A 15,393-nucleotide genomic window follows, 5' to 3' on the forward strand; every position below is an offset into this window, starting at 1 on the left:
TGCAAGACATCAAATTCAGCTTTGTGATTGTATTTTTAAGGAACAATTTAGCAGATATGGCATTCCGGATACGCTTGTAACGGACAATGGGCCGCAATTTACAAGTCACGAGTTTCATCAATTTTAACGTGACTGGGGATTTCTCATTGTATCATCCTTCCCATATCATCACAAGGCAAATGGGAAGGTGGAGTCTGCAGTCAAAGTCGCCAAGTCCTTAATCAAGAAAGCATTCAAGGACAACAAAAATCCTTGGGTAGCCTTATTGGGACAAAGAAACACACTAACCGAGTCTCTTGGAACAAGCCCAACTCAAAGGTTGATGTCTCGCAGCACCAGAACCCTACTACTCACAGCTACCAATTTACTGTACCCTAAGCTTCCAGGAAATTTTACGGAAAGCTGAATTTAAAGAAACAAAAAGCTAAGTGGTACCATGATCGCTCTTCCCCCAACCTACCAGAAATAGAAATAGGACAATAGAAAGACCAGCCCTGAAAAATGGGTAACTATCTTGTTGAAGTTGTTAGACAGATCTCATGTGGTGAAAACTAATTCAGAAAACCAAATCCTTCACAGAAACCGAGACTTCTTGAGGCAAGCTGAGAATCCAGCTACCTTTTCCAAGGCAGGTGAAGTCACTGAAAGTCAGCCTTCAAACCATGGGTACAGCGTACAGACAACATTAACAGAACGAAGGCAATTGCCTGCGTCACTGCTTGCTCCAGGTGTCAAAAGAACACGAACTAGAGTAATAAGGCCACCCTCTAGGTTCAATGACTGTTACTTAGCTCCCAGTTTCACAAAAAAGGACTGAGACTTCAATAGATTCGTGTTCAGCAGTTTACAGAGTCATTTACTATTAAGACAGTTAAAACTTTGAAAATTTATCATCATTTTATTTTCCGTTTTGTTTTTCGTTCCTTACTATAGCCTGTTTCCTTTTGTTTTGTTAGCATCTTGATCAGGCTAGTTCAGTTCTTAAAAAAAGGGAAAATGTTACAATATACAGTTCTTGCATTCCTTATATGGTCATTAAAGAGATCATTTCGTGTTAACTGGTCTACCGTACGTGTCAAAACAATATCAGACAAAATCTATCACAGATATTTGGTGCTGTACAGTTGCTGAAGTAATAATCCTTCAACTTGTCTTTCGGTTTAGAAGAAGTTTCGAAATGACTGAGATATGCAAAGTGCTTCTATTTTTAAACTTTAGAAGATATAAATCGTGTCTTAGGGTGATTTTCTTTTGTCAGAACTGGCCGGCTAGACCCAACAGTCACTTTGCAAAGAAAATGCAACAATATGAATAACCACTTGAATGATAATCCCTCGCATTCTTTATGGAAGAGTATATATCATCATCGAAGTGTGTTAATTTGAAGGCGTTGTACAGTTAGCCCTTCGAGATGCCTGGTCTGGCCTGTCAGTTCCGTCAAATGGAAAGCGTCGTTAGAAAATGTCTTTTGTCGCCCACCGTTAGTTTAACTGAAAAAGTATTAAGTCCGCCTTGTTGGCTTTTACCATTTGTACGTAGATGTCGACGAGTGCTCAGAGGAGAAGCACAACTGTAGCCGTGAAGCAAACTGTACCAACATCGAAGGCTCCTATCATTGCACATGCAAAGAGGGATTTTTTGGAGATGGACAAAAATGTACAGGAGAGTTTCTAAATATTTTTTTATCATAAGTTCCAGTTAGAGTTTGTTGAAAAAAGGGTCAATTAATACTCGATTTCTGCAGTTGATTTTGTGTAGTTTGATCAATCACTCGCCCCTACTCGCTATGGGACTTAACGTATTTAAGCAACACAACTCAAAGCTTCGTGCTAAAAAAATATTTAGCAAGTATACATAATTAGTATTTTGAGTTACAACCAACCTCCGAATTGCCATCCATTCTTCAATTTTGCCTGTCCCTGCCTCCTTTAGTATTAGGTGCTTTATTCAGATCTTCCTTTGAAGTGTTGAGTAAATACATTTACGTTTCGTTTGATTTGGTTGCCAGTTTTCGTACCACAGCCGTTTGGAAGCTACTCAACTTCATATTGGAGAAATCTTAACAATCAACTGATTTTTTAACTCAGTATAGTGCAGACTGTTTTTTTTAACTGGTACAACCAACTCATTCAGTGCTAGGAAGGCAGGTTGAACGTATCGGAGGGAAAAACAACGTTCTTTTAGCCGGTAAGGATTACGTGCACTTGCCAAAACGCTCAAAGTAAATTAATTAAAATAGAACAAAGAATTTGCTCAACCTTTCCATGACTAGTTCGGATACTTTACCTCTGTACTAGGAAAGTTCGTCTCCTGCAAAGGAGCACTAAGCTTTTTTCCGAGTATCCCCGAGTCACCATTGCAAAATATCATCTCGTTATTTCATCTACCGAGGCTAACAATTTCCATCGCAGTCATTCATTTCAGTAGCGAGAATGCACGGTTTCGACATTTTCATATCGAGCTCCTGTTGAGAAGCGTGTACACGATGATTTTTGGATTGATTTACATCAAAGTCAGACTCTCAAAGACTAATAAGTCCTGCATAGTCAATAATTACACTTGGAGTGAACAACGTCTTGACAAGAAAAGAATCTTTTTTTTTTTTCGTTTTTTTTTTTTTTTTTTATATGAACATTTTAAAAAACACGCCAGACTGCGATAATGCAGAGAAATTAATATAGTATGTCAATAGCACGCTGCTGCTTATGTTTTTCTCCAGTAACAACCTATTTTTACTCCAACATCAGGAACAAAGTCTTGCAAGCACATCCGGGATATGAATGTCTCCAATTGGAAAGAGGATGGGTATTACTGGATCGACCCGGCCAGTGATGGAACATATCTGAAAGTTTTCTGTGATATGACTACTGACGGAGGTAACGGATAAGGAAAATCTTTCTACGATTAACTATACTTTAAGTACAGAACTACCCTACTGCTAAGGAACCGAAACTCTATTTTAAATGAGTGATAAATTTTTTGACACCTGCCTTCCCTTACTCTCGCCCAGTCCCCTAAGAGCTATATATCTAATCAGCCCTGCCTTAAGGCGATCACCAAAACTGTCAAGTCTCGTTGGATGCTTAAGGGAGGTAAGCGAAGAAGTCAGCCACATGTAGTATATCTGTTAGCTTCTTTTGTAACTGCTTAAGGTGGTAAAGTAGCAGTAATGATTTTTTTCAACTTTTATTTCATTCTATTCCGCAATTCAAATACAAGAAACTTCACATGTTCTCAAAAAATGTTGCTTAATGTTCAGCTCTGGTAGATGTTCTGGTAGATGTCTGGCAAAACAGGTGTCATTACACACCATATTGGGGGTGTATTTCATAATTAATAATTGAAGTTAGTGTAGTCCTGAGGTCCTGAGGACTAATTAGGCTGACATTGACTGAAATTTTGACAACTTTAGCGGAAGTCATCTTCAGAGTCAAGCAATCTCTGTTAACGTCAGTAGATGATATATATGTTGTCGGTAAAATTCGTTCTCAGATTTCCTAGGTTAAACTGGTGATCCTCGTTTTACCTACCAGGTTGAATAGGCACTCAGATGAATTGAAAAAACCTTTTTTGGAGCCTAAATTAAGCCTAGAGAAAAGTTAGGGTCAGGGTAGGAAAGGGTAGACAAATGTTGAAAAATACTGTGTTGGGTTGACTATGTTCGTCGTTGTAGTGTGGTAGTGAAGACACAGGACTATAGATCTGGAGGGTGCAAGTTTAAGTACCGGAAACCGGAAGGAGCAGCATAAGTACAGCCTTTAGTTTGTTTCCTTACTATGTTGTAATGTTGAAAGTGAGTGGGTAAGTCAGCTAAGTGTATGAATAAACTGATCAGATAATACGCAACATTCAGAAGATGCGTGATGTGCTGTGATGCGTAAGACAGAGAACGAGGGATTATATAGGTGTTTTCAATCCTTTTTGGGGGGTTGATAGCTGCCTTAAACTAGGTAAAATGAGGATCTCCAATTTATCCTAGGTAAAAGCGGATTCAGCTTGAGACCGGATTTGACCGACAACACAAACAATCTGGTCGTTGATGTGATTGGGTAGTGGTAACGTTACGGGTGGAATTTTAGTTAAGCCTATATGTCATTGGCTGTGAGGACAGTAAACAGTGCTTGTTGCATTTAGATCCATAAATTACGTCGCTCAGTTATTAATATTGTTACACGAACAAGTCAGTCAGTGTGTTGCCCCCTTTAACCCTTTGACTCCAAGGAGTCGTATTTTACTCTCTCTAACGCCAGACTATTTTACTCGTTAATGGGGACGGTTCAAAAGTCAATGGTTCTATTATGATATAACTCCTTAGTTCAAACCATTTACAATTTTAACAAGGTATGACGTATGAATCAATTGATGTCGACAGATGTGTAATTGGGTCGACCCGCCGTTCTATTCGACTGGTTCATAGTTAATCGAGGGACTGGTTATGAAACCTTAGAACTTTCAAAAGCGAGAGCAATGTTGTTGCAATCGATGTTGAATTGACCGTGACCCTGCACAATCTTTTGTTTTCGCTTCGCACGGGTTCGCAAATTAGTTGCGCATAATTTAATCGAAGGAAAAAAGGCATGTTTTGTGCAGGGTCAAGGCCAAAAATATGGACAAAAACATGAAACAAAGGAACTTGTCCAGTTTCATAACCATCTCCTTGCATTAACTATGACTGGTCGAATCGAATAGCAAGGCAAAAGTACATGTCGAACTCTCTCATGTGCCGAATCAATAGGCCTTATTCACGATAGCCGCCATGTTGGTTTTCAAATTATCATGCAAAGTAGCCATGTGTTATGCTGGGGGGCAAACATTGGAAAAAAGGCAAATTGCGGAAAATCGGCTCGTCGAAATATTGAAGTAACATTTCTAAATATACATTTTAGAATTTAGAATTAAGTCCCATTTATGATAATTTTATATCTTTGATTGCCCTTGACATTTTGACTTTCTCCTCATTTATCACTACAAAAAACATCGAAGTAACTTGTGTAATCATTCTATTTTACTACTTAAGTGAAAAACATTCAATGAACGTGAAAAAATCGTCTGTGTGGCTAAGATACTCGTTAAAACCTCTCGAACTTGTGTTGTTTGCCCCCTCAGAAATGTGTAGCTAATTTACATGATAATAGCAAATCCAACATGGCGGCCATCGTGAATAAGGTCTATTGCATAAATTCTGCATACATTACATGCATTCTATTTTTCCCAGAACTCTGTGCGTTTAAGCGACTTGACCTGCGCAAAAGGGTCCGATTTCAAACAAAATGGAGGGAAAGGAGGAAGGAAATGACTGTACAAAAGAAGCATTCGTGCAAAATCTTTGAGAAACGGAATGACAAGAGAGGCTAACAAACAGGCTGCAAAATGCTAATGAAGGTTTTGCACGGCAGTCATGTTGCATGGCATGAACATTGAAAATGTTTTGCATTAAAAAGAACATTTCCCATACGAAAAAGAATCGATTGTTCCTGCCATGCAACATGGCTGCCGTGAAATCCTGGAGTATTAAGGACAAACAAACTTGAAACGAACAGAACGATAATGAAGAAATAGCGCTAAAATCTAACGCATTTTTCTGCATCGTATCAGTCAAAAGAGATGGATGTGGCGAGTGATCTCCTGCACGGGTTACAAAAGAAAAAGAAAGTTTTCAGTTATAGATTCTAAAAGTCGTTTAACTCCTTTGGTTTAAGACGTCCGAGTCGGTCTTCGCTTACGAGGCAATTCAACTTTTGGTAGTTTGGCGAACTAGTGAAGGTAAACACACCCTAAGGAGATCTAACGTCAAGGGAGCTTTAATTGTAGTTCCTTCCCACAGTGAATCAATACAACAAGGGGCGGCTGTTCAAAGCGTCGAGTGTATTCGACTTTTTTTATTATTATTTAGGTTTAAGGAAAACCTTACACTTTTACTCTGATTCCAGGGGCCTGGCTACTTGCCTCCAAATTTGTGATGCAAAATTCAACACCTCCCGCTCAGGCGCCACTCAAGACTTCATACCGTGGAATAGCGAGCAACCAGATGCTTCTTACTAAAACTGCCATGAATCAGCTGAGAACACACATGAATTTCACTCAACTGAGATTCCACTGCAAGAAACAGACAACTGGGCGCACATTCCACATCACCACTGCTGCTAACAGTTTGGGTGAAGCTGTCGTCCAGTACTTCAGTGGTCAGACGGATGTTTTGCCTTACGCTTGTGGCTCTTTTGTCAAAATGAACGACGATAACTCTCGCCTAGCCGAAAAATGTCATGAGTGGGGCAACTCCAAAAATGGTAAATGGGGTCATGTAAACCTTAATGAAGACAGATTATATAATCACCCTGCGTTTGTAGAAAGGACGGCTCACTGGCTGCTTCCTTATAATAACATATATTCCGACAGGTTTGAGTGCGATGATAACCTCAATGAGAATAAATTATCTGCTTATGATTTTTGGGAAATTTATGCTCGTTAGAAACGCAGCTCGTTTTGGTTGACATGAGTAGTGTCAATTCAACAGTCCTTTGGGTGTCGCTGTTAGAGTAGTTTTCACTCTTTTCGTTTTGGTTAATGTGGCTCGTTATTGTGGTTTGTATTTTGTGATTCCAATTTACTCAATTCATTTGTCAGTTTATAAAGCTACAAATCAAAAGCAAATCAAAGAGGTTGATTTTTCAGAAAAAAAATCACGAAAGGACCCAAAATCAGAAGGACCCCAATCAGAGAAGTGCAAAGTAATTTTCGCGCGGTATGATTGGTTAACTCGGAGGTGATAAGCACATGCAGTTTTGACCGAATGCATAAATGGCGGCCAAAAAAATATTCTCTTGTTTATGAAATAATTAGCCTCACTAGTCTCGTTTGCGTGGCCAAGATATAAAAGAATGTTGCTTGAGAGCGAGGGTAGTGAGTCTCATTAGCCATTTATGCATTCGGTCTATTAATCATTCCAAGCAGCTCAAGAGAAAAAAGAAGTGAGTGTTCTTAATTCCCTGTTCGTTAATTGTACATTTGGAATAGCCAGCACCAGTGCAGTAGATGCAAAGATATTACAACCAGAAATAAAATCGAATTCAAAAGTTTGTGTGGAACCCTCTTTATTACGAATCCATCAAAGCAAAAATTTGAAATTCTCAAATTTATGGTGCAGTTTTTATTTATTTTCACATTAAAATGCAAACAATCGTTTTCCCGCTGCCCGTTTGGCTCAGTTGGTAAAGGTACCCGCAAAACCGACAAGCCCGGCTGATCATGAGCCTAGCTGGGGCCCGTTTTCTCGAAACTTTCAGGGCTATTTTTGGGTATCGAAAATCCCTCTGTATCTCATGAACAGAGAGGATTTAAGTCGTCAAACTTCACTGTCATTTTGCTTTTTGTTGTCTTGAAAACATGTCAAAAGATCGGTTTTCCAAAACAAGCCGTTGGCAGTTTCACAAATGGCTTTTCGGGCCCGAAAAGTTTTCGAGACTTTCGAAAAACGAGCCGAAGGGCCGGCAGCTTTGCCGGGATGTCTTTCAGCCCGGTATTACATGAGGTGAGCCAGCCCGGTCTGGACTAAATTTAGAATATGTCATGTGAGAAAAAGATAACAACAACAAAAAGAAGTGGACAGACGTTTGTCTTGCTAAATTGTCATTAAAATTCACCATTCTACAATTTAAAGAAGCCTTATGGTTTGCTATCTTATTGATCCTTTATTTAAGCATAAAAAAGGACTATTTCGTGGGTCATTTTGCTCTAAAATGGTCCAGGAGTAATGTGGTTAGAAATCGCTGGCCTGGCTAACCGGGCTGTCCCGGTCAACGCGATTATATGAGAAAATCTCAGCCGAGTTATCGGGATCGCGACATCGTAATATGCCGGGATGTCGGCTAACCGGCCTGAGATTTTTCCATGTAATCGCACATTTCATTTTTGATGTGTATCTCAGACGTGCCGGGGTCTTCATTTCGGAGGTCTTCATTTTCGAGGTCTTCGTTTTCGACACTACCCTCCAACCGCTCTTTCTCAGGTTTGCACGATTTCATCTTGCTTCATCTAGATCTTTACCTGTGTCGTTAACAAAAAAAACCGCCCGAAATCCACCACTGCAAAAAACGTATTTAAAGTTAGGGGGAAAGCAATACATCATGTTAAGGCTAAGGAAATAAACTTTCCAAAAACATATAATTTATTCACATTTTGAGGGATAAAATAATTCTGCGTGATAACATGTACAGCAAGCACGCTAAGAAAATGTTCTTACCTTGTCAGCGATTTCAAGGCTTGAAATTCCATCCAATGAAACACATATGACTGTGACTCTGAAGATAACTTCCGCTCAGGTTGTCGAAACGCCAGTCAATGTCATCTCAAACAGTCCTTCTCAGGACTACACTCCCCCAGACGATCGTATTTTACTTAATTAGTTTTACTTAATTATTATGAATTATGCATATATTTTAAGACGCATCTTTAAAAAATACGCATCATCATTTGCCCTGGCATGAGGCCATTTGTTCGGTGTGCCAATGTTTTTACTTTGTCTTCAGAAGATTCCAATATAGCGTCTATGTTGTTTGTCGAGTTATTTTCTTTGTCGCTGTCATCTTCAGAGTAGTTCTGAATAAAGTACCCGCAGCTTATTAAAGAATTAGTATTTTGACTTGTATCACTTTCAATAATTGCGTCCATTTCAGTTACATTTGAGAACATTTCATTTTCATTCAGTTCGCGGAACGACCCGTTTCGAAGCTGACGCTCGACATCTTTTAGAGTGGGTCTACCGCGAAAAAGCGTGTGCCTTTCTTTGCATGTGTTTTTGAGCGCCCCAAAGAACAAATCGATTATCGATTAAGTCAACGCAATTCAATCTTCAGTAATCCAAACAACGTATCACAGTGCTCTCCATGATTTTGGACTACGTGGTTTGCTTTTAATAACCAATGTAAACAGCCTTCTGTAGTCCATTGCCCAATCAAAACACCGCCTCGTGCTTTCTATTGTGCATTTTGCTGCACCGAAGAAAACAATAACTGAAAACTAACATGTTTTATAACTCGGTGCCCTTACGGGTCCGAGTAATTAATGGTTAGAGCATGACTGTACAAGGTGGCTGTACAAAGTGTTGATGGACTTGTGCTTTAATATTTAGGTTTGAGGAAAACCTTGCATTTATACTCTGATTCCAGGAGGCTGGCTGCTTGTTTCCAAAGTTGTGATGGAGGATTCAACACCTCCCATTCAGGCACCAAAGAAAACTTCATATCGTGAAATAGCGAGCAACCAGATGCTTCTCACAAAAACTGCTATGAATGAGCTGAGAGCACACATTAATTTCACTCAACTGAGATTCCACTGCAAGAAAAATAATCCTGGGCGCACGTTTCACATCACCACTGCTGCTAACAACGCGGGAGAAGCTATCGTCCAGTACTTCAGCGGTCAGACGGATGTTATGCCTCGTTCATGAATGACGATGACTCTAACTTAGCCCGAAATTGCGATAAGTGGGGAATAGAAAATCCACCATTGGAAGTCCATGTTGGTAAATGGGGTCATCCAGGCCTCAGTGAAGACAGATTATACAATCACTCTGTTTTTGTATTCAACATGTATCACTGGCTCCTTAGTTATGAGGGAGATACTAGTGGCAGGTTTGAATGCGATGATCACAAGGCAACTGAAAATAATTATGTTTTATCTGCTGGTGATTTTTGGGAAATTTGTGTCCGTTAGGGTTACGCAGCTAGTTTTGGTTGACTTCAATAGAGCTGGAATTTAGCTGTCATATATTTGTCCTTTCTTTTCGTTTTGGTTAAAGACCCAGTATTGCCCATGGTGCATTGCGCGCTTGCTACCATTGGCAGCCATTTTCTCTGAAATCCGTTTGCATCGCTTATGCTACCGATATAACAATGTACTTAGGTATTGATTCAAGTGCATTATTTATCAAGGAACACTTTTGAATGTATCGTTTGTCTCTTTTGTGCTGATGTTTGCCTTTATTCCGGAAAAGTACAATATGAGGTCACTATTTAGAAACACCCCGATCTTTGGTAAGACCACCGTTATCGGGTTCGGTGCGCCAGATTAGGCTTCGATCGTCGGTGTTCTTGTTCTGAATTACGTGGAAAGCCCCACTTGGTTTTGGTCGTGCCACTAACAGTGAATTTCTACTTCATCTTAGTACGGAAGAAACATTGCAGCCAGTGACGTAAGTTAAAATTTTGATACACATTCACTTGCTTGTCAAATACATTCAATCCCACCCTTTTGTGCGTTTCGAATTTTCGATTTGTTTAAGTTATATGTTTCGCTTTCATCACTTGTAGAGTTTTGGAGCCAGGTGGATTGAGATATGTTCCTCTCAACCAAGACCCGTTGCTGACCTCAATACATACCTGCAGTGGGTTCAAAGCGAAGTTGTTCAGCACCATCGAATGTAAATGTAGCTCCCGTAGGAGCGTCAAAGAGACGTAGAATTTATCTTGAAAGGCCTTTGAGTACCAACAGCGAAGCTCGTGATTTTATTTTTACCGTTTTTATTAAACGCGCTCTATGTGCTCGTTTTGAAGTTCGTATGTTACCTCTTCTGTTTCATTCGCGTATTTAACTCACCATTTTCCACTTTGTTTTGTAGTTGAATAAACACTAAAAAATTATTTGATTCTTTGCACTTTACCTCCTGTAATTGTTTAGCATCCTATGAGGCGAAAGGAAATTCAGTGTCTCTCTCCAGTGTTGCTAATATCAGTGCTACCTTAGGCTTCAGACAAGGATGCTCAGGCGACTACTTAAAACATTTTTTTGTTTGTTTTTTTTTCTGCATTGACCTTGTATTTTTTTATGGCCTTCTGAATTAGTCATTAGTCATACCCTTATATACCCTTTGCCTTTTCTTATCTTGCCCTGGAAATTATCACTTCCAATTTCTAAGTTTCTCTCAGATACCCATACTTCTTTATGAGAATTCTCCTGGGTGAGATTAACCACAACTTCCACCTTTTTTGGAAGCAAAGCGGGGGAAATATTCAAAATTGACTTAACAATATCAGACTGCAGTTGGCCAAAGAGGAGAAGACCTATGCATATTTACAGCTTGGTCAGATGTAGACTAGTTCAATCCTAAACAGATAACTCGTACCCTTGCAATGAAGGCCCCACCAATGATCTACAGAAGACCTCGTGAAGGCACCTTCAAGGTTTCTATTAAGACCTAAAGATCATGAAAACATGGATTGTGAGCAAGATGTAGCAACCTTGAAACTTTTTGCCAAGTCATCAGCATAGTCACTTTGATGTTATTGTCACTTACAATGGTCCCAAAAGAAAATAAAGGAATGCTTATGCAAACTTTTGCAGGACAAACAAAGAAATTATGGTATTTTTTAAAGTGGCCTATTGCTCATTTCCTCACTGCATCAAGTGAAGCTATGATCTAGCACGAGTCAGCAGCCCATTAAAAAATATTTTGAGTTGTAGACAAGATGCCTTGAGTAGACACCTAGTTTAAGTTTTTGAGACATAATATTAATTTTTACTGTGAAACAGGCGGCAGATACTTCATTGAAGGTGGCAAAATTGATTGCCACCAGATCATATTTTGCAAATTTATAGATTAATCAAAATTCCAGATCATTGTTCAGAGCAGTGGTAAACTTGAGATTTTCTGTTCAACATGTTGATTATTCTTCCAAAGAATAGTAGCTGTTATTATCAAAAATTACTACTGCACTAAGATGTGCAAACAAGAACCAATAGAATTTCATTCTGTTGAAAACAACACTGTAATATAACAACAGCCAATTTAGATAGTTGTAATCTCAACATATGCCTCCAGGGACATATACCTATGTATTCCTTGAATTAATCAGAGCTGAAGAACTCCATTGGAGAGCAACATATTTCTAAGAATTGCTGAGGCTGACGAGAATCCAAGGGCTGTCCTTTTCCCACCTAGTCAGCATACAAGTTGGGTGAGGGGCTTGGTTTCCACCCATAAAAGTGCAGATTCCCCATAGTAACGAAACAGTGGGTTTAAAAGATACAGAGAAAGTTATTCCTTTATCTTTTGGAAGGGGTAAATTTTTATTTTATTTTTCAACAAGATAGGCAATTTCCTTTCTTTTTAATTGTGGGATGACCCACTTTCCTTCTGTTCCCCTCAGAATTATCTTAAGAGTTCCAATATTTTGCTTTGACCTTTGGCAAGTTCCAAATACGGAAGATTGTACAGATGAACAAATTTGCCTGATCTAATGGTGGCCCAATGAACTATCAATACTTACTGATGAAATTATATCATTAGTTTGCTCTGTATCCCATATATCTGCTATATGGGGCAGGATACTGTGTCTTGATCCCAGACACAACACATGCAGGTAACACCCTTCTGTTTCCTTTCCTAGTTTACTATGGTGCAAACTGGCGGTAACCAGCTTTCCTAAAGGTTTTGCTGCAGAAGTTGAACTCGTCAGCAAGTATCGAGCTTTGATACACAATGTCTCTGTATTGGCAATTGTTAATGTTTAAAATCTGGTGAAACATGCCACCCTTCTGCAGCATACATTTTCTTCATCATTGTGCATTGGCAGGCAGATTCTCAACTTGCACCAATCTGGTGCTTGTGTATCACTGGAGGGTGGTTCTGTTGCTGAGTCCACAGTAACTAATGTTTTGGCAAAGTCAGGTCGTCTTCTACCCATTCTCAAAAGATGGACTAGAATCCCGCCCTTTGTCAGTAAGTCAAGAGTTGCAGCAAATTCCTGGATAAAATAGACAATAAAAATTATTAAAGGATAAAGCCTCCTATGCCCATCCACCATGGAATTTGTGTTTTTTTTCCCCTCAGCTCGTTAGTGTGGCCACTCAATAGAGCTTATTCACTATGGCCGCCATGTCGACATGCTAGACACTTCTGAGGGCGCAAACCAGCACAAGTCCGATTTGTTTGACGTTCATTGAATGTTTATCACTTAAGTAGTAAGTGAATGATTACACAAGTTACTTCAATGTTTCTTTAGTGAAAAATGAGGAGAAAGGGAAGAAGAAAGTCAAAATGTCAAAAGCAATCAAATTATCATAAAAGGTACTTACTTCTAAATTTTAAAATGTACTTTTAGCAATGTTATTTCAAAATTTCGCCAAGACGATTTTTCGCAATTTGCCTTCTTTCCAATGTTTGCCCCCCCCCCCCCCCCCAGCATAACAGATGGCTAATTTGCATGACAACATGACAATTTGAAAACATGGTGGTTGGCTATCGTGAATAAGGCTTATTGGTACCAAAACTTGTCCATTACACCAAAGATAATATATCGTCTGCTCTCTCACCTTCATCTCTTTTTGGGCAACCTGTAATTCCTGTTCAAACCTCAGTTCAGCATCGACTACCAGCAACTGTTCGGTCCTTCGGTTGCTCTATCGTTTAGCTGAAAACAAGTAGTATAAATTAAAAGAGCACCATAAAAGAATTACAAGAATTATATCATGCTTCTTTTTCGCATTTTCTTAAATTAATATCACATGTACAAAGGTCGTGGCATTTGAGATTTCCCTCGCGACTCTACAAAATCTTCTTCCCTTTCTCCTGGCGCAGTGATCTTTACAGTCGCAGTACGTTCGATCCTAAAATTTATACGGTCAACTATGATTGATATTAGCGAACAAAATGCGTGCGATCAGCATTTCGAAGTCCAAAGCTAAGACAAGAAGTTTGCCATCGCAGTATCGTGTAAATATCAAGAAAACTCCGTCGTGCTATCGTCGACATATCTTCGTCGTCTCCAAGAAACGATCCGTATGCATTTACAACGGCGGCGGCAAAATTTTATGCAGACAATTTAGAAACTGGCCATGGGATAGAAGATTCCATGCCAATGCCACAAGTTGTCCAAAAAAGTTCCACGACTGCAGCAGCGATCGACTACAAAGAAGACACAATCGATGTTTCGCTCGCAATGCCTAATAGTCTTTACTGGGTCTTTTTGAATGTGGCTTGCTTAGTTTAAAGGCGATTGTTTGTGATTCCAAATTCTTAGTTCTTTATTAATAAAGCTACAAATCAAAAAAACAAAAAATTGTAGGGTTAGCATTTTTAAAAGCACATTCACAGCAAAAGCCAAAAGAGGACATTCCCTCAGAACAAAAGCCCCGAACGGACCCAAAACGTTAGTTTTGCATTTTAGTACTAGTTGTCAATCTGAGTAGTGCAAATAAAATTTTTCGCGCGGTGTAATGGCTTTGGTTTTTAACTCGGAGTGATACGACACATGTAGTACTCTATTCAACTCCTAAAGCAGCTCAAGAGAAAAGAACGAAATTTGTGACTTTCCTTCATAGACCGTAGTCCTCTTAATTCCCTGTTTGTTAACAATTGTAGAATTTGGGAATAGTCAACACAAGTGCAGTAGCTTGGTAAAAGATATGTACAACCAGAAATAAAACCAGAATTTAAGAACTAATTATTATAATCAAGCATTCAAATCAATTCACAAATAGATGGTGAAGTTTTTTACTTATTTTGCACATTAAAATGCAAACAATCTGACTTTTCTCATTTCTTTTCTCCCGCTGACCAGTTGGGCTCTGTTGTTTTTAACTACTCTCACCTTGGATGTGCCAATATCCATACTTGGGCTAGCATTCAGATATATTTCCTGGATTTTGGCATTTTCGTATTCATTGAATAATTAAAATGGAAACTCGCCGAAAACAGAGTTAAACTTGTCACCAATTTAGGGCTGTTCTATGGCTTCAGATGATTTAAGGAATGCAAAAACGATTCCATCCCCCATTGCCAAAGAACACCTAAACAATTTTCATTTAGAAATTTTGTGTTTGCCAAGGCAAATTGTTTTAGTACACCTGTTTGAATAAATGGTTCCTTGCAATTGCTCCTAGGATAGTTAAACTAAACTTATTAAAGCAGCCTACTAAAACGCTTAGGTAGTTGGGGTACTTGTCGTATGAATATAATTGTTTGCTTCTACCACAGTTCTGGGTTTTTTTGAACGACGAGGTCTGTTGTACATGCAGAAGCTCCGGCAGTACTTATATACGAACACAAGAAGTTAATGTCCTGGGTTTCATTTCAATAACCATAGAAGTCACCTGGACAAACAGTTTTGAGCCTCAACTCAATTTTGCCCGGAATAAAGAAGTCACGGGTGGAACAATATCTGGAATGCCATGACCAAAAGGAATGGGGTCTCTGTAACATCATTGTTTAAAAAAGAACTTACCCATATCTTTTGAAACTCGCATTTGAATCTTTTAGGACTCCAGGCTGCACCACAGTGTCAGAAAATCTAAAGGAGGATGGGGCCATAGGAGATCCTAGTTGTGCCCCGAGTAAATTAGAGATGGTTCTCAAACCGGTAGCGATGCGCTTCGTCTAACTATAGACAAAACCCCAGC

The 15,393-nt window shown here is 39.2% G+C and overlaps 3 protein-coding genes across 3 annotated transcripts in view; all 3 read left to right on the forward strand.

Moving 5' to 3' along the window:
• Window positions 1–1,691, forward strand: part of LOC138002425 (protein kinase C-binding protein NELL1-like) — a 12,918-nt gene extending 11,227 nt beyond the window's left edge. The window contains exon 4 of the mRNA XM_068848467.1: window positions 1,540–1,691. Coding sequence (XP_068704568.1) covers window positions 1,540–1,691 — 152 coding nt within the window. The remainder of the gene's footprint in view (window positions 1–1,539) is intronic.
• Window positions 1,692–1,952: 261 nt separating this feature from the next.
• On the forward strand, window positions 1,953–7,033 carry LOC138003042 (uncharacterized). The gene is made up of 2 exons (XM_068848990.1): window positions 1,953–2,876; window positions 5,931–7,033. Exons 1-2 carry the CDS (start codon window positions 2,777–2,779, stop codon window positions 6,467–6,469), a joined length of 639 nt encoding a protein of 212 aa, XP_068705091.1. The 5' UTR covers window positions 1,953–2,776; the 3' UTR covers window positions 6,470–7,033.
• Window positions 7,034–9,193: 2,160 nt separating this feature from the next.
• The window catches only part of LOC138002426 (uncharacterized), a 19,906-nt gene continuing 13,706 nt past the window's right edge, over window positions 9,194–15,393 (forward strand). The window contains exon 1 of the mRNA XM_068848468.1: window positions 9,194–9,416. Within this exon, the coding sequence (XP_068704569.1) occupies window positions 9,194–9,416 (223 nt within the window). The remainder of the gene's footprint in view (window positions 9,417–15,393) is intronic.

Source organism: Montipora foliosa, chromosome 5, assembly GCF_036669935.1.
Source record: "Montipora foliosa isolate CH-2021 chromosome 5, ASM3666993v2, whole genome shotgun sequence".
NCBI classification, from domain to species: Eukaryota; Metazoa; Cnidaria; class Anthozoa; order Scleractinia; family Acroporidae; genus Montipora; species Montipora foliosa.